Below are 22,297 nucleotides of genomic sequence, written 5' to 3'. Positions count from 1 at the left end.
CTAAATCAGCTCCTAGGAGCCCCCAGGAAAGGGCAGCACTTGTATTATAAAAGGATTCCCTCTGGTATCGACCAGTTCAAAACACTCCATCTAGCCCTGAACGTGTTTGCTGTAAAAGTCACAGAGGGAAAGTGCTTCCACGGCACTCAGCTCATTAATTCAGCCTCTCCTGCAGCCTTCCGCAGGGATGGTGCCTTGTAAGGTGCAGGCAGGCACCCCCTGATTGCAGGGATCTGCTTAGGGCTGAGGGCAGATGTGCCGTGCAGTGCCCAGGGTCTTGAACCCTATTTTGCACTGTATTTTTTGATCTCTCCTCATCCTGGGCTGCAGCCGGCGCTTTGCAGGCGTGCAGTGATGCCCGTGCAGAAGGGAAGGATAAGTGAATAAGTCAGGTTACGTCTGCAAACACAGCTTGCTGAACTGCCAAATTAGGTGGCCACCAAGGCCGAGAGCTCAGAGGGGGGCTGGGGAAGGGTGCCAGGACACGGATGGGGAATGGGTCGTAATTTTCCAGTGGACTGGCAGTAGCTGGGAAAGAAAAGGGAAGCAGAGCTGCTTGTCTTTGTCTCTTCGATCCCTGGGACCCTGCTGGCAAGCAGCACCACGTTTTTCCATGCCATAGCAGCACAGCCAGCTAAGTAAAAGCTGGAGAAAGTTACACGTAGAGATTTCCAAGTAGCCCATCACTCAGCTGCTATAATGCACAGCCTCAGCATTTCCCATCACTGACATCCCTGAACCGTATTGCTTTCTGGATCCTCACTGCTGCCAAAAGAGAAATGATTAATTTGATGAAAAAAATAAAAAAATAAAAAAAATTAGTTGTTCTTAAGTGTCCCATGGAAGCAATCAACCAGAGGGATCATGCATTTTCTCTCCACTGTGGAAAGAGCCGCGAGCAGAGCAAGCCCAGCCACACACTCACCTAGAATTTGCACTTCGTGGGTAATCCCGTAGACATCTATGAGCGCCCAGAGAGGACTGGAAACTTTAATACCACAGTGAAACAATATCGGCTCCTCGTCGTTAATACTGTAGAAGACTCTCCCGTGACGGTCAACCCAGAAGGCCAAGATATTGTCCCTGACGGCGAACCTCTCTGGCAAAGCCTTGGCCCAGTAGCCGGGCCGGGTGACCAGGTCGGGGCAGGCGTACTTTGGTATGTCGTCGGAGCTCATCTGCGAGGGGTCGTGGATGGTGAAGCCGAAGCGCAGGGCCCCGCTCCAGCCGTGGTGCACGGCCACCAGCTTCAGCCTGACCTTCTCGTAGAGGTGGATGGGCCGGTTGGTGAAGGTGACCCCGTTACAGAAGCTGTTCCTCCGCGTGGCGCGGCGCGAGTGGGCGTCCAGCCGCACGTTCTTGCCCTTGGCTTGGGAGTGGAAGCGCGGCGGCTCCGTGACGGCCAGCACCGAGCGCCTCTCATGGCTGCTGTTGGGCAGGCTGTAGTAGGGGCGGCTGGAGACGGAGCGGGTCTGGTGGCTTGTGTCTGCGGGAGAGAAAACGGCACCCAGCATGAGGGCTCGGCCCCGGCACCGCGTGCGCTCAGCCCGGGAAGCTCCGCCGCGGGCTCTCCCCGGGCAGGGCAGCGGTGTGCTGCTTTGCACTGCTGCTCACAGGGCTCTTTAGCCTTAAAATGCCGTGCTCGGCTACAAGCTGCTCTTTGTTCCAGCAGCTTGGCCCCCAGCTTTATGCAAACACAAGGCAAATGTGGCTCGCGGGGGCAAAGGCTAGGCAGCTTCCCTCTGCGCCCTGCGCACTTGGGCAGAGAGCATCCCTTTGTTCCCGTCAGATGCATCCGACTGCAGTCGGAAGGGCCTGATGCTCTCACTCTGGCTCCCCGTTTCCTATTTCAAGGCACGTGTGGTTAAATCATCCTGTTGGCCGGCCGGGGCCAGATTCCCACAGTCTGTGAGAGTCACGCTTGTTAAGATCAGAGGTGCTCAGGATGAGGGGCACGCCTCGCGTTTTTGTGCAGCCACCGGCTCCTGTCCCTTAATTCTGTAAGGATGAACATTGCTTTTGAGCAGTGCACACACCGAGACATTTCGCAGCTGGAGCACTCCCCCTGCATCGCCAGCGTGTTCTCCCCAAGCTCCCAGCCCAGCCCCTGGTTCGGGTGCCAGACCCAACAGCCCCAGGAAGGAACAGCTCATCCCGCAGAGCCTCGCCGGTACACGCAGCCTCCCGCTGGAGCTCAGAGCTCCTTGTAACCAACGCGTGCTTGCAGCTTCGCAGCACCACAGATGGCGCAGAAATCCTGCCACCCTCCCTCTACAGATGGGAGAAGGAGAATTTATGAGCGAGATCTTGCAGCACTTCAAGTCAATAGCAATTTCGAGACTGATTTCAGAAAAAAGCAGATTTGAGGCCTAAAGTGAAGTTCACAGAAGCGTGAAGCAGGAATGAAAAAAAAAGAAAAAAGAAAAAAATAAGAAAGAAAAAGAAACACTTCTAATCTTAAGCCTTAGCTGTAAGTTCCCCGAGGCAGAGATGCTCCCTCCTGCACAGCCCCAAATGCAGTGGGACCAGGCTCCCCTGCGACCACCACCACGGGGCTACCACCACTTCATCTGGGACCGTTTCAGCAGGGAAAAACGCAGAAGGCAGCGAGAAGCTGGGGCTTGCATTTTTGGCTGGCATCAATGAAGGCATTTGGGAAGTAATCCCCATCTTTGTGTCTGCAGGAGCTGAGCACTGCATTACCCATCTGCGACAGGAGCCGAAGAGCTGAGGCTGGCAGCTCCTGCTTCCACCGAGCAAACGGGGCAGTCCTGAATTACGACAGGAACACGCAGAGGCTAAAGAAAAGGGCCTTTGTGTGCGCTTTGTTTGACCTGCACGTGACTGTGACCCGCTCATCCTGCTGTGCACCACCGTGAGCAAACACCACCCTGCCCTCCTGCCTGCGGGGGCTTCACCCCTCCAGCGCCAAGAACCAAGAAGGCAGCGACCTGGGGGAGACGGGCAGGAGAGAGCCCCCCCCTGCTGCATCCCACGGTGCCATCCTCGCTGCCACCCGCAGCAGAGGGGCTGCGGGAGCCCCTTCTCTCCCCAGTTCCCAGCAGAGAGCCCAGGCCCTTGCCTCCCAAAAAACGGAGGCCCAGAAGATGCCACCCGCTGCTCCCCTGGGTGCTGCTCCGCGGGGCTGCCTGCAAATGGTGCCGGCAAGCTGTGCCGCCGCGCAGGAGCCGCCGCTCTTCTGGCTGTGCCTGCACTCACCTGCTCCTCCTGCATCCATGGGGCCTTCAAGCCAAAAAATTATTAAAAATATGAAATTAATTTGATCTTAACGTTAAGCAGAGTTTTAATTTCTGGCAGTTCTCCCAGGACAGGCTCCGAGGCGCCCAGGGGCTGCGTGCAGGGACCGTGAGGGCGCACGGAGGACAGAGGGTGCAGGGGACACCCCCTTCCAGCTGCTTCCCATCTGCCCTGCCAGAAAGCAACCTCAGGACAGTGTTTGGTTTTATTTTTGTTTGTTTTTTTTGGTGTTTTGTTTTTTCAAAACAGGAAAGCATATTGTGACTAAACAATAGGAAAGCCTCCAGGAGGAAATGCAGGGAGCGTTTATTTATAACGCCGCTCCCCCGGCACGAACACCTGTCGGCTGCCACCAGCACCAGAGCCTGACACAAGCCGAGGCAGGGGAGGCACGGCTTCCCCACCGAAACCTGCTCAGCGCCGCGCTCGGGCATGTGTTTTACTCATTATGTACCGAAGGGGACGAGGCAAGCTCAGCAGGATGTTTGTGCCTCTGAATTGCCCTCGTTTGCGGCTCAGCTTTCAGGGTTAGGCTCGCCTTTCAGGCCCTCTGCTAGTGCTCTAATCCCCGCTGAACCTCCCCTCTCCTGCCTGGGCTTTCCCACCCAAAAAACTTGTCAGAGGGGGAACGACAGCCAAACCCAGGGCAGAAACACCACCCGATGGTGCCTCGATGCTGAGATGGGCAGTCAGGAGCTACACCAACTCCTCCTTCAGCCCCAAGGTTCCTACAACACTCTGAGCAAGTCCTTTCTGCTCCTTATGCCTCACTTCCCTGTCTAAAAGAGAGACCCTGCATTCCTCCAGCCCGTGGGAAGCCAGGAGGACCCAAATGGTGAGGCTCTCGGATGCTGCAGTCCCTGAATCACCATTCAGTGCTGGGCCATTGGATGGGACACGAAGCACCGGGCACGCCTGGGTGCTGCCCTGAGCTCCCATCCAGTGTTTTGCTGCTTTTTGTGCTGGAGTTTTTTCTGCTTTTCCTTTCTGCTCTCACCAGCCGCACATGGCAGCCACATTTGTTTCTTAGGTTACGCTGACCTTTGGAGATTTTTGTTTTTTAAACACGCGTTTTGCATGTCAAAAAGCCACAGCGGGCAGACCCTGGACAAACTCCACATATGTGCCACGGCTCCAGTTCTAAAAATACACATTTTTTTCACGCATTTGTTCACGGCATCAGGTCTGCTGCAGCACGGTACCCCCCTGAGAGCAGCAGGTGAAATCCAGAGCCAGAGCTCTCTGAAAGCCGCTGCTGTGCAGGGCACGAGGCTGGGCAGCTGGCTGGGAGCTGACCCCAACGCTGCCAGACCCGGCCCCATGGAGACAGCCCAGCAGGGCGGCAGGAGCACTGTGAGGACGAGGAAGAAAAGGCAGAGGAAGAAAATGATGAGGGAGGAAAGGAGGAGGAGGGCACCGTGCTCCTGGTGTGCCGTGCATAACCCCGGGGTCAGCACTGACTGCACAACCGCGGCATCAAGAGGTGTTCGCTGCGCCCCGTGTCCCTTTCCTTGGGACCTGGGGATAAATCCCTGACAAACGAAGCGCAGGATTGCAGGGCAAGCAAGATACAGGCCAGCCAGGTGCCGAACAGGAACACAGACAGGATAAAGGGGGATGTAAGGGGAACGGCAATCCCTGGGAGCAGTCCCGGTGGTAGCAGCTGGCAGAGCACGGCGTGGTGCCCCATCTTGTGCGCACGGGGACAGCCAAGGCTGAAGGGTGGCGTGCAGCATGGCATTGACCCACTAACACTGACTGCACAAGAGAAAAGGAACTCACCCCATGCCCTGTGCCTTATCTTTATGGCTCCTCTCTATCAGCAGCATTACAACTTTTTCCTACGACACTAGACAGCTGGGGCGCCGCTGCAACAGCCCCGTTGAACATTAAACCAGCCTCCTGGAGAGCGGGGGCAAGGTGGCTTTGGCTTTTGAGCAGGAAAATCCCAACAGGCCGGGACGATGCGGTCACATTTCATGCACCCAGGGCACTCCAGCAGTTCCACCCTCACAGACCCAAAGGCGAGCACGGAGCAGCAGGAGCAGGGTCGGCGCCGCGCTTGCCCCGCTGCGCGTTGAACAAAGCCCAGCCCCGTGCTGCCCCGGCGTGATCTTATCCGCTGAGAACAAGAGATAAAAATCTGTTCACATATAAATTTAGCCCTCTGCCTAGACGGTGTGTTTTGCTGGCGCTTGGGTTTCGTGTTTTAATCTGAAAAACGTGTCGGAGCTCTCTGGGAAGTGCCGGCTTTGACGTATTCCACGCTCGGCAGGGTGAGTTTGCAGTCAGGCTACCAACGGCACCGCACGGCTGCTGCATGAAACCCGCCTCGTTTCCAGACATCCTGGTGGTTCAAACATGCACCCATTGGAAAACACAACCGTACAATTAATAAATAGCCCCATTTAAAGCCCTGTGGTTTGCGTGACCAGTCCAGAGCCCTGCTTTGACAGAGGTCTCCCTGCCTGTGCCTCTATCCCAGACAGATTTCCAGCCAGTTAAAAAATCCACATGGCTCACTTGCGACAGAGACAGAAATTGAGGTGTCAAGGAGATGTAAGAGCCTGGAGAGAATCGCAGGAAACATGGTTTTGGTGATATTTTCTACGAGACTAACTTGGGAAGGAGGGGAGAGGAGACACATTTCTCACAGAGAAATTGTGTGCCTTGGGGAGCTCCTGCACACACAAAGCACGACCATGCCAGCTGAAAAGCAGCAGGGAAAGAGCAGTTGCCTTGGCAGGAAAACAACCCCAGGCCCTCGCTCTCCCAGTTCACCGAACGCCACATAACAACAGCAGCATCGGAGCCAGAAAACCAAAAGTGCAGCTACAGCACCACTGTCAACCTCCACGTTGCACCAGCTGGCTCGAAGCAGAAAATAAAGCATGGCAGAAGGCCTGCCCCGAGGCTGACAAAACCCCTCCCTGAGCGAGAAGCCATCACCCAGACCCAGGACTCAGCCATGCAGGAACCTCTCCGAGGCCACGTCCCCACCTGGCAGCTCTGGCACCAAGAGCGAGTGCATCCACGGCTCGCAGCGCTGCCGGCACGTGCTGGTAAGGTCAGGCTCATCCAGCCGGGCTGGAAATCAGCAAAACATCAGCACATCGTCCCCAGGTAATCAGAAACACCCCCTCTAACAGGGACTTATCACTTCTTCATTCCTTCTCTGTCCCTGGGTCTTTACGTCTCTTTGCCTTTGTGCCTCCCTACCGTAACAAGCACAGAGCAGTTTCCTTCTGTCCAGTGCCTTCGAGAGTTTCCACGCCTCGCCATTGCCTTCTTTTATTGAGGCTGAAGGTGCTTGGCCATTAAACTTGGCCACAGATTTGCTTGTGTTTGAATTAAATAAATCTTTTCATCACCTGCAAATGAAAGACCATTTAAACTACAAAAAAAAAAATAAAAAAAAAAATCCACAAAACCAGAATAGCATTTCCTAATCTGGAACCAAATGAAAAGATATTTTGACCTACAGGTGGTTTTATTTATTTTTTTATCGCCTTGCACAGGTGAGACAGCCAAGAAACTGTCTCCTGGTGGTAAAGGAAAGCAAACCTGATGCATCCAAAGCCAGGCTTTGACGGTGCTGCATTTTCAGAACAGTTTCTGCTATCCCACAGGGTCTGCTATCCCCAAATCTCCCGACGGGCCTGCAAGTACAGGGAAGTCCCCTGCAGTCCCCTCTGTTCCCTCCTGTTCTGCCTCTCATTGTGCACGCATGAATTCCGCTGCAAAGTTGGCCCCATCTTTGTTACGGGTTTTTAGTTCTCCTGCATATAAATAGCTCTACGAGTACACAGAAGCCAGCGATCAGGCAGGGAAGCAATCTCCTCTCCCCCGTACGATTAGCAAATCTGGGTCAATGAGTCTGCAACTCTAGTAACAAATTCGTAGACTCGGTTAATGAGAGACAGAGCAAGAGCGAGCGGGAGAGAGATGGAGGAAAGGCAGGGGTCGTGGCGTAATCCCCGCTTAAGTCCTTCGGTGCGAGCGATGAAAGCAGCTGCAAGACGGGTGGGGAGCCTTGGGAGCGTGGCCCCGGCACCCAGAGCTGTGCTGCTGGGAAAGTCACGCTCAAGAGCCAAGAAAGAGCTCAAGGAGCCTTTGAGGGATGTCGGGGATTTGAAAGTCATGAAACGCGGGATGCAAAACTAGATGGAACGTTTGTCCACTGGCCAAAGATAAAAACACCTTGTCAAAACCAATGGAGCAGCCACTCCTACTATAAATAACTCTTACAAGGAATGTTTGGACTGTGTCCACTAATAAAATAAATAAATACTAATAAAAATAAAGAAAGAAATGAAATAAAGCGTGCGGTTTCATACACCAAGAGCACAAACCCTGGCTTCCTACTCGATGCATCATCTGCTTGCACTTTTTTATAAAGTTGCGGGTACCGCGGGGAGAGCAAAGGGCTGCCGCGCTCACTTCATCTCCTAATCCTGAGCTCAGAGCCCACGGCACAATTTTGGGAAGCGATCAAAAGCGCAAAGAAATAAGCAGCGGACAGCTGTTTGAGCAACTCCGCAAACGCTTCCCGACTGCTGCGCTAGCAAACTAAATATTTTCCAAGCCTAACTGCTCGGCTTGTCAGCCAGCAATTAAAGCACGGATCGCTGGGATTTATGATTTTCCCTGCTCTCCAGGAGCAGGCAGCACGGGTTCTCTGCAGCCGTCGGGTTCTGCTTTGGTTGCATACAGAAATGGGGTATTAATGCCCCATTAATTGGGGTGCTTTCATCTCTACTGGATGCTCCTACGACCATCAGAGGAGAGGACTTCTGACCACGCAGCATGGCTCAAACACAGATTTTTGCAGAGATATTCTTAATGTCATGGGCTGTTGTGCCCCTGGGGTTGTGCTACTGCACAGGATCCTAGTTAGAGTATACCTTATAGACTAAAAATGATCCTGGGTTTGTCTCCTTGTCCCCAGCTTCTCTCCATTCATTAATTCCTGGCTTCTAAGACTTTCTTTTTCTCCTACAAACAGCACGAACAGCTCAGAGACGTTGCTCAGAGTGATGCTCTGTGTTTAAAACCCATTGTTTTAAGGGTTTTTCCTTTCCCCGAGCATGGCAGCGATGTGTTGCAGAGCTAGGAGAGGATGAGATGGGCGGAATCGCTGACACTGAAACCCTCTGTGCCCCAGCATCTCCCCTCGCCGCCCCGCAGCACGCAGTGACCGTCAGTGCCGACAGGCTCCCTCCTTCCACCAAGCCCCCTTCCTTCCAACCAGCTGCACGAGGATTTATAAATAGTGGCCACGTCGTTCCCATGTTCATGGCTTTTAATGAAACTGGAGAATGAAATGCATTCCCTGTTAGCATCCTCACTGCAGCGATTTTATCCCATCGCGTTTCAACCCAGGGCTCATGGGAAGAGCGCTGTAGCTCGGCACATCCTTTCCATCAACCTATCAACGTAGGAACAAAAAGGGGGAAAGAATTTTGTTGTCCCCGACGCAGGAAACCCACCCAGCCCCTGCAGACACACGGGGAGGGCAGCTTGTGGAACAGGAAGAAAAAAAAACAAAAGGAGCAGAAGAGGTGGCTGAGCCTTGCTTCTGGTCCCGTTGTTCTCTGCAAACACCCTCCGAGCCAGTGCTCACATCACCTTCACCACTCTCAGTCCAGACCATACACAATTTACGCCGATTCCTTCCCAAAAGGCTGCTGGAGAGGGGCCAGCACCCGAGCCATGGGACCCGTGGAGGTGCGCTGCAAACCGAGGGCACCTTCTGCTCGCGGTGAAAACAGGAGGAAACCTGCACGGGAGCACCAAAATGTTTCGCAGGCTGCACGGGAAGAAAAGCTGCAAATGAAGAGAGAGCTTGGTGTGGTGTTCCAGGAGCAGAGAGGAGAGCCGGGCCGTTCATTCGGGCTTTCAGCTTTTTCCAAGAAATGCTCATGATACAGGGAACAAACCTGCTATTTTTCTTTGCTTCAGATTTCTTACAGAAGCCGCCGCCGTCTTTATCTCCTCTCCACACAGCAGTTGTAAGGTTTGTTTTGTGTGTGTGTGTGTGGTTTTTTTTCCTCCTAATTACAACTTCTCTACAGACAGAGGACAGGGAAGAATTGAGTTAAAAGCAAAACCGATGGAGCTATTTTAGTCCCACCAGGGATGGATAACCAGAGAGCCATTAGACATAACAGTGGCACCCAAGGAGGGCTTTTGATCTGTCCTAAGGGAGCCGCAAAACCACAGGGAAAGGGGAAAAAAAGGCCTCTAGGAAGATGTGCTTTCCAGCAGCCCTGCTCCCAAGATGGTGCAGCATTTTTAAACGCTGTCCATAGTTCCCTTTGTATTTACACACAGTTTAAACAGTGATCTGGCAGCGAGAGGGGAAAATGCTCTGGGAGGAACGCATGGCTGAGGAAGCTAAATAAAGAAGTGGCCAGGTCTTCAATCATCCTATATTTTATATATACAAAGGCTGTGATTCCACTAAGCTTTTCAGAAACAATATGTAAAGAATCCAAAACAGGGCAAAGGGATGGGAATAACTGGTTATAATTAAATGGAGGAGGGGGGGAGCACAGCTCCTCCGCTCTGCCAGGAGAGCTCCCCTGCAGGAATCGCAAGGCACAGAGGGGATTTGGGTGGTGGGAGCTCTGGCAAACTACAGGCAACCCACCGAGGGGATTTGGATGGTGGGTCTAACTCAGGGTGAGCACCAGGGACCCCATCAGGGAGCTCTAAGACCAGGCTGCTATCAACCAACCCCTTTCCAAGCCATCCAAAGGGCCGAGAGCATCACATCCAAGCAGCTTTCCAGCAGCTTTCCATGCTCACAGCTCCCATCCAGCGCTGCCTCTCCTGCCCTGGTGTTCCCCCGGTACGGGTGTTTCCTACCCAAATGTGCACTCCGTGCTTCCAGCTAGCTCACACGAGCATGGTTTTCTGGGCTGCATCTCAGCAGTTTCTGTTCTCCCACTCCTTCCACTTCTGCAGCATGGCAATGCACAGGGGAGGGCCCCGCTCGTCCACACTGTTCTCGTTTCTTCTTCCTTCACCCCTATTTTCTCAAGTCATCTACTGCCACTGCAGTTTTCCGTGATTTTCCTGATTTCATCACAGCTGGAAAGCAGGCTAATTTGTTAATTATTTTGGGAGTTTTTCCATCCAAGCTAAGGATTCTTTTCCCCTTTTTTCAATTTCTTTTTTTTTTTTTTATAATGGGTCTTTTCCTTCCCTCTTTTTGCAACAGCTTTTTTTTTTTTATGGCAGCGTTCCCAACTGTTCAGATCCTCTTCTCTACTCGAAGACAGGGCTTGGGTTAAACCACAGCCCCAGCAGGAATGGAGAGATGGGTTCAGCACACCACCGAACTTCAGCTTTGCAGGAAAAGCTCCTGCAATGCAACTGCAGACGGTCACGATGTCAGGGATAAGAAGACTTAGTGCTGGAGGAACCTTTCGGATACCACAAGCAATGTAATTCTGAATACAAGGAACAGCTGGCATAGCTTGCTACACCGTGATTCTGCAGTGCTTTCCTTAATTTTACAGGTCTTTTGCTGAACATTTGACCTTCTCATCATAAACACGCAGATGGGACTTCACCCTGCTAATGTGCAGTCCAACCTGCACAATTTTTGTACATATATTGATGGCTGCTTTAGTTAATGCTCAGATGAAGATAAAGCTTTTTCCAAATAGATGGCATCCATGGCATCTTCAGAAGTAAAGCCAAAAAAACAAAACAAATCCAAAAAAAAAAAAAAGAAAAAAGGAAAAAAAAAAAGGAAAAAGAAAGAAAAAAAAAAGGAGCATTCTTTGCTGGTCCAGAAGCAGAGGAAAACGTTCCACCAAAAAGGACACATAACATCCTTTTTTCCTGGGTTGAAGCTTTCTGAAATGCATAGTTTTGTGCTGTGCTACAAAGCCAGGTTGAGAGACGATGGCAGGTTGTGCAACACTTGGCTGCTGCATGGCTGAGCTGTGAGATCCTTTTCCACGGTATTTACAGGAATTAATAAGAGGAAACAAGAGCCACTTCAAGACATTAAACTGTCCAAACAAAAGAAAATACAGTCATACCATTACTGGACACACAATGACCTCAGCCCCTTTCTGCAGCTCAAATGTCTTCAATTATTTCAACACAAGAAGGATTTGAGCAAGAGAGGTTTATTTTTAAGCCTCCGTGTCAATCTTCTTAACGCCAGCGGGATTTGATCCCAGCACACCTCAGTCAACATTTTTCTCCCGTTGCTCTTCCTTCTGCACCGCAGCCAGCAGACGACAGTCAGGTGAAGCGCAGGAATCCGGAGCTGGGAGGCATTTCCTTGCACTGCTGAAGATAAAAGCCAACTTTTGGGGGGAAAAAAAATAAAAAGAGGGCCAAAGCACTTTGTCGCTCCTTCCCTCAAAGGAAGGAATTGCTCCCAAGAGATGGGGGCTGATGTGTGAATTGTCCAGCAAACAAACAGCCTCAAAAATGATCCCACATGGACGCTTGCCTGGCAGGGAAGGAGCAGGCAGAGCAAAGCACTGCATTTTGTCACTTTTTCCCACCTTTTTGAAGTGGAGCTTGGACCATCATCCAGCAGAGCACGCTCAGTCAGTAACTTCAAAGAGTTTGCCACGGAGATGTGAGCTGCTGTGGTTTTTATGGCCGGTTTAAGGTTTTTTGTATTCTTCCTAGATAGCTTACACCAATAAAATCCCACTGTATGGCCAACCGGCACACTCCTCACTAGCTATGGAGCTGAAAATTTTAGAAACCCCGATCGAAACAACACAAACAGCTGTCCAAAACCTCCAGTTTCCACCCAGATGGCTCTTGTTTCAATTGGCAGAGTCACACTTTAATTCAGAGTCGGTCGCTGGCCCTGTTTGGATGTGCTTGGAAAAACACACCTATAAATCACAAGTGAGAAACTGTGGAGGGAAAGAATTTGTTTCTCTTTGGGTGGTTCGTTTGGTTAGTTTTTGTTGTTGATTTTTTTTTATTTTACTGCGGAGCACAGCTTTATTAGCAGACAAAAGCTCCACCATGGTGTGCTGACAGCTGAGAGCCTCTGCTGGTTGCGGCCATGAGAAGCCCAGGCAGCGGCACGGCCACGCGCCGTCCCGTGGCTTCTTCAAAACACATGGCACCATGCTGCGTGACGCTCCCAGGGGCTTCTGAGCTGGAAACACGTGGAAAAAGGGATGCCAAATGTAGGGAAAGACCCAATGCACCAAAACGGACCCACGTGGGGGCTCTCCCCCAGCCCCGAATGCTCAGGACGGTTGGTGTAACCAGTGCCACCGCTCCCAGAGTAGCGTCTTGGCATACCCAGGCTGCTCTCATTTGGGAAGCGGTGTTGAGAGCTGCAGGGAAGCCTCTTGTAAGCAGCGTGTCCCCCGCAGCGACCCGCTGCTGGCAGAGGAAGGGGAGCGTTCGGCTTTCCCCACGCCTCCCCGCGCGTCCCCCCGCGCCCGCCCAGCCCCTGCCAGCACATCGAGGAATTGGCTTCAGCTGAGCCGGATTGCACTCGAGATGTCTAAAAATAGCGTTGAAAATCATCTCAATGGCAGTGGCCAACGTCTCTGCCCTGGCACAGCTCCGCCGGGGAGCGGCGGTGGCCAGAGGTGACGTTGGTGGCACCGCTCCATGGAGGGCTTCCAGCAGCGGCACGCGCCGCGCGGCCCCCCACAAGGTGTGCGCGCACCGCTCCCGGGGGACACCCGCGTGTACCACCCGTAGCCAGAGAAGCTGCTGAAGCTGGGAGAGGTGCTCAAAGTGCTGGTTCCCAACCCGAAAATCCTCTCCTTAGCACCACTGCAGTGTTTTTTTTAAGACGGAGACCAGGACCGGCAAACTCGGTACGTTTGGGGATGTTTTCGGCTCTGCCCCCTGTGCACGCAGAGCTCGGTGAGGCCAAGACAGCACCATATCCTAACTCACCCCTTTAGGCTTCTCTGGGCCACCCAGCAAGGCAGGACCAGCAGCAGAAACTTTTAATGATTGTAAAGCACCAGAAGCCCTCATCTGGCCACAAGCAGTGCCACAGGGCCACGCAGCAGCTCCCCAGCTCTGGGGCTCCCTGTGCTCAGAGAACTGGTCCACGAGATGCTGCCATGGGGCCCCTTACCAGCTCCAGGAGGTGCCCAGCAAGGAGGGGGTGGCCCCAGCCATGACACATCCCAGTCCAAGCCACCGGGCAGCCCCCTGCCCTTTGGCACAGGGACAGGAGTCCTGCAGCGCTGCTCCCGGCTGGCATCTGTGCCCCCGACCATGCCCATTGCTCCGTCCTTCTCATCTGCCTCCTGTCGACACCTCATTTCCCCTAGCTCTAACCACTGACTTGGAGTATTTTCTGCGTGGGTAGGGCTGGCCCATGGTGTTTGGGATGGGGAGGTGTCCTCCTCCTCCTTTCTTGGAATTAACCATCCCCACTGGGGAAAGCCCCGGTGCAGCGCACGCCCCCAGGGTGGCGGGGGCAGAGAAAGGACGGAGCTCAGCCAGCAGCTCTGCCCTCAGATCCCCCAGAGTCCCGGGGCCGCTCCCCAAGGAGTGCCACATTTCCACCCCACAAGGTGTGGTGAGCTGTGAGGCAGCATCACTCCCTCCAGCAACTCGTCTTTCATTTCCACAGACAGACACAAGCCAAAACTCATACTCCCAATGCCAGTACTAGCCCCAGGGAGAAAAGGGTATGAAAAAGATAGGGGTTTTGGAAGAGCGTTGGCTTGGCAGGGCAGGTGATGAGTCTGCTGTGATGAAGGACGGCTGGAGATGCAACAGCTCCAAAGCAATGTGCTGGCTCAGCACAGGAACAGCAGCACAGAAAGGGAAAGCATCCTGGGCACTGACCCACTTAACGCTCCTCCCCATCACCTTGGGTTCATTTAGAAGCTGTTGGAAGGGCAAGAGGCAGGGAGCAAATCAGGGAGGGAAAATAAATGGCCACGGTCCAAGGGCACAGGGGAAAAGCTTCTCCCCCCTTCTGAAACTCAGACCATTAAGCTCAAAGGCAAACCTGCGAGACTGGCAAAGGGCTGCCTGACACGGCTCACCGACTGATCCTGCCGGCATGCCCGCGGGTTTCGGTGTTTACAGCAGTACGGGTTTTTTTGCACGGCTGTATAAACATTTACCAAATAGGAAAGGGTATAAAAAGATGTTTTGAAAATAGTTTGTTTGAAAATGTGAAGCGGTTTTGACCTCCCTGCAAGGAGCATACCTCTGCCCTCTCGGGATGGCCAGCTGGATGCTTGAAGAGGGTGGAAGAGATAGTAAACATCTCCGGGGAGCTTGGAAGCAAATTCTTGTTTTTGTTTTGCTTCTAAAGATAGCTTTTAACATTTCTAAGAGCAAGAGAGATTTCACAATAAACACGGTACCTTGAAACCCAGTTTTGAAACGGGGCTAATTTTTAGTGCAAAGGATTTTTCGAAGAGGAAAACGCGAGCACTTGGCTGAAGTGACAAACTCCAGCTGCTTCCCATGGGGCCGGCGTTTCAGGGAGAACGAGCTCCCCGAGGTGTTTTACCAACCAAGCCTCCCAGCGTCCTTGTCAGGCAGATGAGTCTTATTCGGGTACCAGATCCCAAACTGGAGCAGAGGGAAGGGATTTCCCAGTTCATCCTGGGAGCCTGCAGCGGAGGAGGGAGCTCAGAGCCGCGGGGATCCCCAGCCCTGGCTCCCCCATAACACAAAGGGGAAGGAAGCTGCGGGGCTGTTAGGAAGTGCTGAGAGCCGTCACCGCTTATTTGGGAGAAAAAGGGACTGTTTCAGCCAAGTCCTTAATTACGAATATCACACCAGTGAAGTTCTGAAGCTCGGTTCGTAATTACCGAAGCTCTCCTTGTTCTGCTCAGCGCCATCAAACTGCAGCCAGCATCTGTCAATCTGATTATGGTGTCGTTAAATGGGGGAGAAAAAAAAAAACGCTGTTCCCACTCACCTACAAAGAAACTGTCTGTGCCTTGTAATTTGTTGCCTTCATAAATTTAATTTACTTGAGCTTTCCTTCCTCGATTTGGCTGGTCAAGTCAAACCATAAAGATTATTCATGGAAAAGCAACCATAGCTGGTTACTAGGATACAAAAAATCGCTGGGTACATTTCTCCAATGAATAATCCCAGCAGAACACACACCAATTCAATAAATTATGAATTTCTCTTTCTCTTTTGAATAAACAGTGGGGTTGCAGAGGCATTTCTTGGAACCTTTTAAAATAAATTGGACCCTTAATTTCTATGCGATCGCAAAACAAACAGAAGCGATAGCCCAGCCTTGCAGGTGAGCTGCATCCTTTGTCTAGACATGGGAGTTATTTTGGAAGCAAGCAGGGTGCAAAGGGACAGCAGATCCATTATTGCCTCTATCTGTGTGCCGGCGCTGGCATTTGGCACGCTCACGTGCCTTTCTGGAGCGGGTAACGTAAGCAGTTACTGAGCTCGTTTGGAAGGAGACGTTCGTGTTTCAGAAAAATCTCTCGTCCTGCACAATTCCATGTAGGCAAAAGGTCTTACACGAAAGAGCTGAGCCTGCAAGGTGAGGCGAGAGAGACGTTTTCCTACATAGGGTCGGCCGGTCGCTGGGAGGCCAGCAGCCCCACAGCATCCCCGCGGATCAAACACCGATCCAAGTGCGCTCTGACCACGGCTGCCCCAAAGGGTCTGGCACTCAGACCCTGCTGCAAACACCCAAAATCAGGGCATCGATTCTGGACACTTAACGGCATTTGGTCTTTCTCTGCACGTCTGCTCTCGATGCTCATCCTTTGGGTTTCGCCCCTCTGCTGGCAGGGGGCTCGCTGTGCCGGGCCCATTCCTGCACCCGTGTCCCCAGCCCTGCTGGCACACGGTGGCGTTTGCCATGCTCTGGAGAAACCCTGCTGCAGACTGGCAGGTAGAAGTCAGGTCCTTTAAGCACATTTGTGAAGTTTGTCCCCAGGAACCGCTGTATGGCAGTGATCACTGCTTTGCGAGCCAGCACAATGGACACTGCGCAGTACCCCGGGTGATGATCTTATCACCGAATGTGAAGCAACAGCCAGCTGGTAAGTGATCTCAGGGTTTGGACTTAGAAACCCTTTCACTTAGCAGGATGAAGTAATTGGAAGTTTTGGATGGCACGCTGGGGAAAGCACCACCAAAGAGCCCCTCGCCGAGGCGCCCCTTGGGCGCAGATACCAGCAGCGGCTCCAAGCCCACCCTCGTCCCCAGGGGCCCAGCCCCACTGATGTCCCTCCCAGCGGGTGAGTAACAAACCTGCTCGTTAAGACCTCCAGTGACCCAGATGGCTCCAGTTTTCCCTATTCCACCAAGTCTTTGCTTTGGGATTAATCATCCAGCTGGCATCTGGAAAGCCTGTGCTCCGAGCCCAGTCCTGCCTCCTCCCAAAATCCCGTAATGTGCCGCAGCCCCGGTGGTCCCCTCCTCCTCCCAGCACTGCTTCTGCCCCCCGTCAGGACCCCAGACCCAGCAGATCATTTTCCTGCCCCGTAAGGTCAGCCCGGAGCTGAGGCACAACGGGGAGCCCGGCCCCGCTGCTCCCACCAGACGCCAGCCTCAAGCTCTGCTCAAGCTTCCTCCGTTAACCAAAACCATCTCCATCCAACCGTGCCAAGGCCAAGGCCCCAAGAAATAGCCACTTCCCCTCATTAGGATTTATGCTTCCAACCTTAGCATCGCGCCCAGCAGATAACTCCTGAACTCCACTCCGTGAGTTACCGAGCGCGTCACGCCGAGCAGCCCGTGCCCCAGTGAGACCACAACAGATAACAGGCTGAGAAAAGCTGCTGCCACGGCGTCAGTTATCGCCGAGGAAAGAGAGATAAACCTGAATGAAATTATTTCATTTCTGCTGCCAAATGGGCTGTTCTATCTTTTATCTCCGGCTTGTCAAGCAGGGCTTGGCAGACTTCACATTTGCGTTATGGAGGAGGGCAAAAAAATCAAACAACTGTTTTCTGTGACATTTGGAGACCTGGTGGAAAACTTTCGCTCAGGGAAATTCTCTCTTGACTGCCTTCCCGGCGTTATTATACAGCCTACGAAAAGCAGGGGTTTGCTTTTATGTGGCCTATTTATTTCTGCCATGTAGCTGTAAGACACGATGCCATCAGGGGTGCAATCACAGGAAAACAGGAGTCACGGGCAAATGGGTGGTTAAAAGAGGACAACTCCTAAAATCCAGAAGTCTCATTATTATGTAAAGATCCCCAGCGAAACAAGAAAAGGAAACCTGTTATGTGCATGTACCCAACTCTGCAAGCACGAACGCATCCATTTTTCTCCCTTCAAAGAAGCAGTAACTCTTAAAAAGCCCTAAATGTGATTTCCCTGCTGTACTGAAAAGCTTTGAAACGCAGTTAAATGGCTTTTCTTTACAGAGCCTTCCTGGGTAATTCCAGCAGTGAGCAAGAAGTCGTTCCGTATGTTCCGATTCGGTTTCTTTATGCCAGTGCTGTGGGTGGAGAAAGGAAAAAAAGGCACGGTTTCGCAGGAGCAGGGAAAGGGATGGGGTCTGCTCCTTGCGGTGGGAGACCTCTGAGCTGCTCCACGGCCAGAGGTCTGAAAGAATGGGAGAAAAAAAACTCCCGGGAGCAAAGCGAGCCCTGCTTACACAAAGCAGAGGAAGAGATCTCCCTGGACACAGAGGGAAAAACAAATTAACAGGCAAGAAATCACTTTCCCCTCCCTCCCTCCGCCCCGAAGCCCTGCTTCATCTGTTCAGGCACCAGGAATTGAATGTTCCAGCACTCGGGGCCTGAGCCCACGGGGCAGCCACAGGTACGCTGGGGTAGGGCTTTCAGGCAGATGGCTCCGTGCCAGTGATTCATGCCTTTTAGCATATAGGGAATAAAAAAAAAAAATAGAGCCAATAACGAGATGGGGAACAATGCAGAGAGAACAGCATCTCCTCCCCACCAAGTCTGCCGTGGGGTGGGGTGGGATGGGGTGGGATGGGATGGGATGGGATGGGATGGGATGGGATGGGATGGGATGGGATGGGATGGGATGGGATGGGATGGGGAGGTTTGCAGGGAGGTGGCAGGACCCAGGGGCATGAGGGCCACCAAATCAGGCACCTGGGCCACAGACAGGGCTGGCCCCTCCAGGAGGCAGCAGGCGGGGGATGCCAAGGGCAAGGGTGGAGAAACTGTCTGCGTGAGAAGGCAAAACAAAATATGGAAATGCTCCTGCAGGAAAGCTGCCTCCAGCTGCCACGGGCAGAAAAGCCTCCCCGAGATTGGACCTGGAGGCAGCTCCCTTCCTGCAGCCCCTCGAGCTCCCAGCTCCTGCAGTTTTTGGTAACTCCACGTGCATCTGCCCTGTGGGTATGGTCTGCAAAGTGCTCTGCCAGCTCTGCCATGCCGCCAGGAGCCCCAAGGGAGCCACGGAACTCATCAGGAGCCGGGAAGGTGCTCAGCGTGGTCAGCCCCAAGGTTTGGCTGCTGTGGCAAGAAGCAACAGCAGGCACGGCAAGCCAAGGAACTCGGGGAGCAAGAAAGGAGACGAACGAAGGGGACGAGGCATTTGGGGACTCAAAGAGAAGAGATGGAAACCACCACAAGGCAGCTGAGATGAGTGCTGGCACGCATTTCAGGGGATCACACCTGGCCTCATCACATCTCACCATGCAAGCAGCCACCCCAGCAAGGAAGCCCCCGCTCTCCCCGTGCTGGGAGCAGCAGATTTGTTTCCCTGTTCCCCTCCTGAACCCACCCCAGTGCTCCAGCTGAGGAAAGCCCGCTCTGGTGTTAGCCACCAACCTGCACAGATGGGCTCTGCAAAGAGTGGGATGCTGACGAGAGAGAAAACGTCCCCTTTCGAGGCAACCTGTGCAGAAGGACAGCGACTGTCCGAAAGTGTAGCTCGGAAACTGAATGCAGGGGGGCTAAGGAGGAGCAAGGTGCTTATCTTCATTCCTAACTGAGAAGTCACCGAACGTGGTGCGCGAGGAGGATCCTTACGAGAATGGGAAGAAAAGCATGGCATAAGCTGCCGAGTGACTCATCCTTTTCATGTCAAGTAAACATTAATGCTTGCACATTCAGACCTGACTGCCTAAAATTAAACACCTTAAACACGCTTAAGCACCTCCATAGGTTGTCAGGTTTTATTGTGCTGAGAAGCAGCAATTTCCTTTGCCTGCGGTGAGGGCTCTCCAAGAGCTCTGCCTGCAACCACAGGCTTAGGTGTGAGATTGGAAGCTACACCGGGGTCAGACGGTGATGCGCAGCTCCCTCTTACCAGCGGCAATTATCCAGAGAAATAAAAGAGGAGAAAGTGCCATTTACTCCTACCTCTTCGTAACGCAATTCCCCTCTAAGCAACAAAAGAGAAGCGGAGGCACCTGGACACCACGGTGCAGCGTGAGAGCGTAAGGAAGGAGCATACAGAGCCTGCTCTCACCTTAATGACACACTTGGCAGTGCGCTGAGCGCGTCTGACAGCGCAACCGGCCACGGGGCATGGCACACAGCTCCACTTAGCACTGCCTTCCGCGAGAGGTGATGTCTTCCCGGGCTCGGGTGCCGCTGCCTGTACGGTCTCAGCAGCCTGGATCCAGTGGCAGGGCTGAATTAATCACGCCAGTTGGCTGTGGCACATTTTTGGGTATGTGCTGCGCAAGGCTGGTTAAAGATAGTCCTCGGGATATGATCAGGCAGTTCCAGCTCTAAATCACCGGGAAGGCTAAGCGGTTTCACAGGTTTCCTTTTGAAGAGTGGAAAAGCAGAAAGCTACAAAAGAAGCAGTGAATTAATCTCTTTTTTGCACTTCTGCGACCTTTTTCCTGGAGATGCTTCACGTCTGCATGTTAATTAATGAACTCTCCTATACCCATGCGAGCCGAGCAGCGCTGCCTGCCTCCTTTAAGCACAAGGCACCGTATGAGAAAGACGCTCAGGGGTGATACAGGGAGTCAGCAGCAAAATCAGTGACAGACTGTAGAAAGCTCGACTCCCAGACTGAGAGAGGCAGGAAAGCAGGCAAAATGGGGCTGGTACCGAGGCAGGATTAACACCTGCAATCTTGGAGCTGAACCAAAGGCAGAGCAGAAACTGGTCTGCACAGATATCTTTTTCACTCAAACCAGAACAACCTGAAGTGTTATTTTGTAGTTTTGTTGAGGTCAAACTGGAACCAAACCAGAAACCTTACCGAGCTGATTCCCTGCTCGCAATGCCGAGAACTCCTCCTACAGCGGATCACAAGCAACTAAAGGGGGAGCGGGGATGAGGGAAGAAACCTAAGCAAAAATGCTTCTTGTAAGTGTGATTTTACCCCCTGCAAAAGGCAGACAGGTCCCTTCCCACTAAATGGACTTCATCGCTCCTCTCATTCAAAAGAAGTACATACGTTGTGACAACAGGCATCAGAATACTGAAAAGGACACACAGAAATGTCAGCTTTTACCCTCAAAAATCCCGCTGCCCTGGCCATTGCCGTGTTGCAGCTGATTGAGAGGTGTGAGCATCAGCCCGGGAAAGGTCAAAACTCGGGATTTCTGGCTTGCTGGGAAAGGGTTAATTATTAAAAGCATCGCTTGCAAGAATGCAAAATAATTTATAGGAAATCAGAAACCGAAGCCATTTCTCGCAGAACAAGCCCCATTCTCCCCCGTCCTTGCCAGACCCAAATGCCACTCATACTTGGTATTCCTCGCAGTTGTGAGGAAGGCAGTGGGAGAAGCGCTGCAACCAGATCCCAGCCGGATTCTTAAAAGGGAATTTGGCTCCTTTGTCAAATACCAACGGCCCTTTTTTGGGCCAGGATCAACAACTGCATCCCAACTGCAAAGCCCTTCGCTCACGCCCTGGCCGGCGAGTGCCCCCTGCCCTCCTGCAGCTGTCCTCTGTGCCACCAGGCCACTCGGCTTCCCGACGCTCCCTAGATGTTCCTCCTCGCTATCTCCTTCCAGCCCCATGTAAGGGCTTCTCCGGGTCAGGGGAATTTTAACCTCTCCCAGCCTGCTTGTCCTCAAGTACCGCGGAGTCTCCTGCCCTCGTCCAGCCGCCAGCCCTACGGGAGGGAAGCGATCGGCACGGAGAAATTCGCGCCACCCACAAGGGCTGGGGCGCAGAGGGGCGTTGCTCATCGGCGAGCTGGCCCAGGAGAACAACTCCTGTATGGGGCAGTGATAAAGCATGGAATGGGGGCCATACAACGCAGTGCACCCATCGCTGCCATCAGCCCAGCCCGCAGGCCAGGACATGTCCACGTCTCCTCGTTTATCTCTCACCTGTAAGAGATAGGAAAGCAACGTGCCTCAATACCCAAAATTTGCTCTTGCCCAACCGCCCGCCTGCAAAATGAGCGTGAACAATGGGCAGCGGGGTGAAGGAGAAGGAGGCAATAAAATCAATAAAAGCTCCCGGCCTGGGCTCCCCAGGGAGCTGCCGGAGGGCGAGGAGCGGCCAGCCCAGCAGGGACGGGGACGTGTCACGTCCCGCAGCAGTGACTTCCAGCAGCACCTCGGGGCCCGGTGTTGAGCACATCTGACACATCTCGGCTCCTTTCCACTCCAGTGCCTCCTCAACCGGTTCAAATATAGAAGCTGCCTTTCATTAGCCCCGGCCTATTACTCATTTCAATACCACTCCGGGTAGAAACCTCGCTGCTAATTTGACAATGCCTTCACCCGTTGTGTGCTAACCATGAGATACTTGGCAAGCGCGGGGTTCCCAAGCTCCCGACACAGATTTCTGCCCCGCCGATGCCGTGTGCTCCGCTGCCGTTGAATGGAAATGTGGGCAGAAAGGATTTAAAGATGCAACGAGAGCCGAAAAGCTCTTTGAATAAATCTGTATGTAAAAATGAGTTGAACGGTGCTCAACAGGATTTAAAAATTAATTCCACTATTTGAGGAGAGTATTTACATTTATATAGAAAACCTGAATTGTTGATTGTTCGGCTTTTTCGGGAGCCTAAGGATGAAGGTCCCTCCACACTTCCTCTACATCTGATCAGAAAGGAAAGGCATTTTCCACCTTCAGCTATTTATGGTGAACAAAACAACAAAAGGGGAACGACATCTGTAGGTTTCTACAGTTAATCATCTTAACGCAACAGG

General features: G+C 52.8%; 1 protein-coding gene across 5 annotated transcripts in view; it reads right to left on the bottom strand.

Annotated features, from left to right (window-relative positions):
* Positions 1 to 22,297, bottom strand: part of NEURL1B (neuralized E3 ubiquitin protein ligase 1B) — a 117,634-nt gene that overhangs the window by 7,742 nt on the left and 87,595 nt on the right. For all 5 annotated transcript variants that reach the window (XM_038186493.2, XM_038186492.2, XM_038186490.2 and 2 more), the window contains one exon: positions 926 to 1,486. In XM_038186493.2, the coding sequence (XP_038042421.1) occupies positions 926 to 1,486 (561 nt within the window). The remainder of the gene's footprint in view (positions 1 to 925; positions 1,487 to 22,297) is intronic.

This window comes from Anas platyrhynchos, chromosome 14 (assembly GCF_047663525.1).
Source record: "Anas platyrhynchos isolate ZD024472 breed Pekin duck chromosome 14, IASCAAS_PekinDuck_T2T, whole genome shotgun sequence".
Taxonomy (NCBI): Eukaryota; Metazoa; Chordata; class Aves; order Anseriformes; family Anatidae; genus Anas; species Anas platyrhynchos.
Note: the sequence above shows the minus strand (reverse complement) of the source record. Positions and strands in the feature narration are given on the sequence as shown.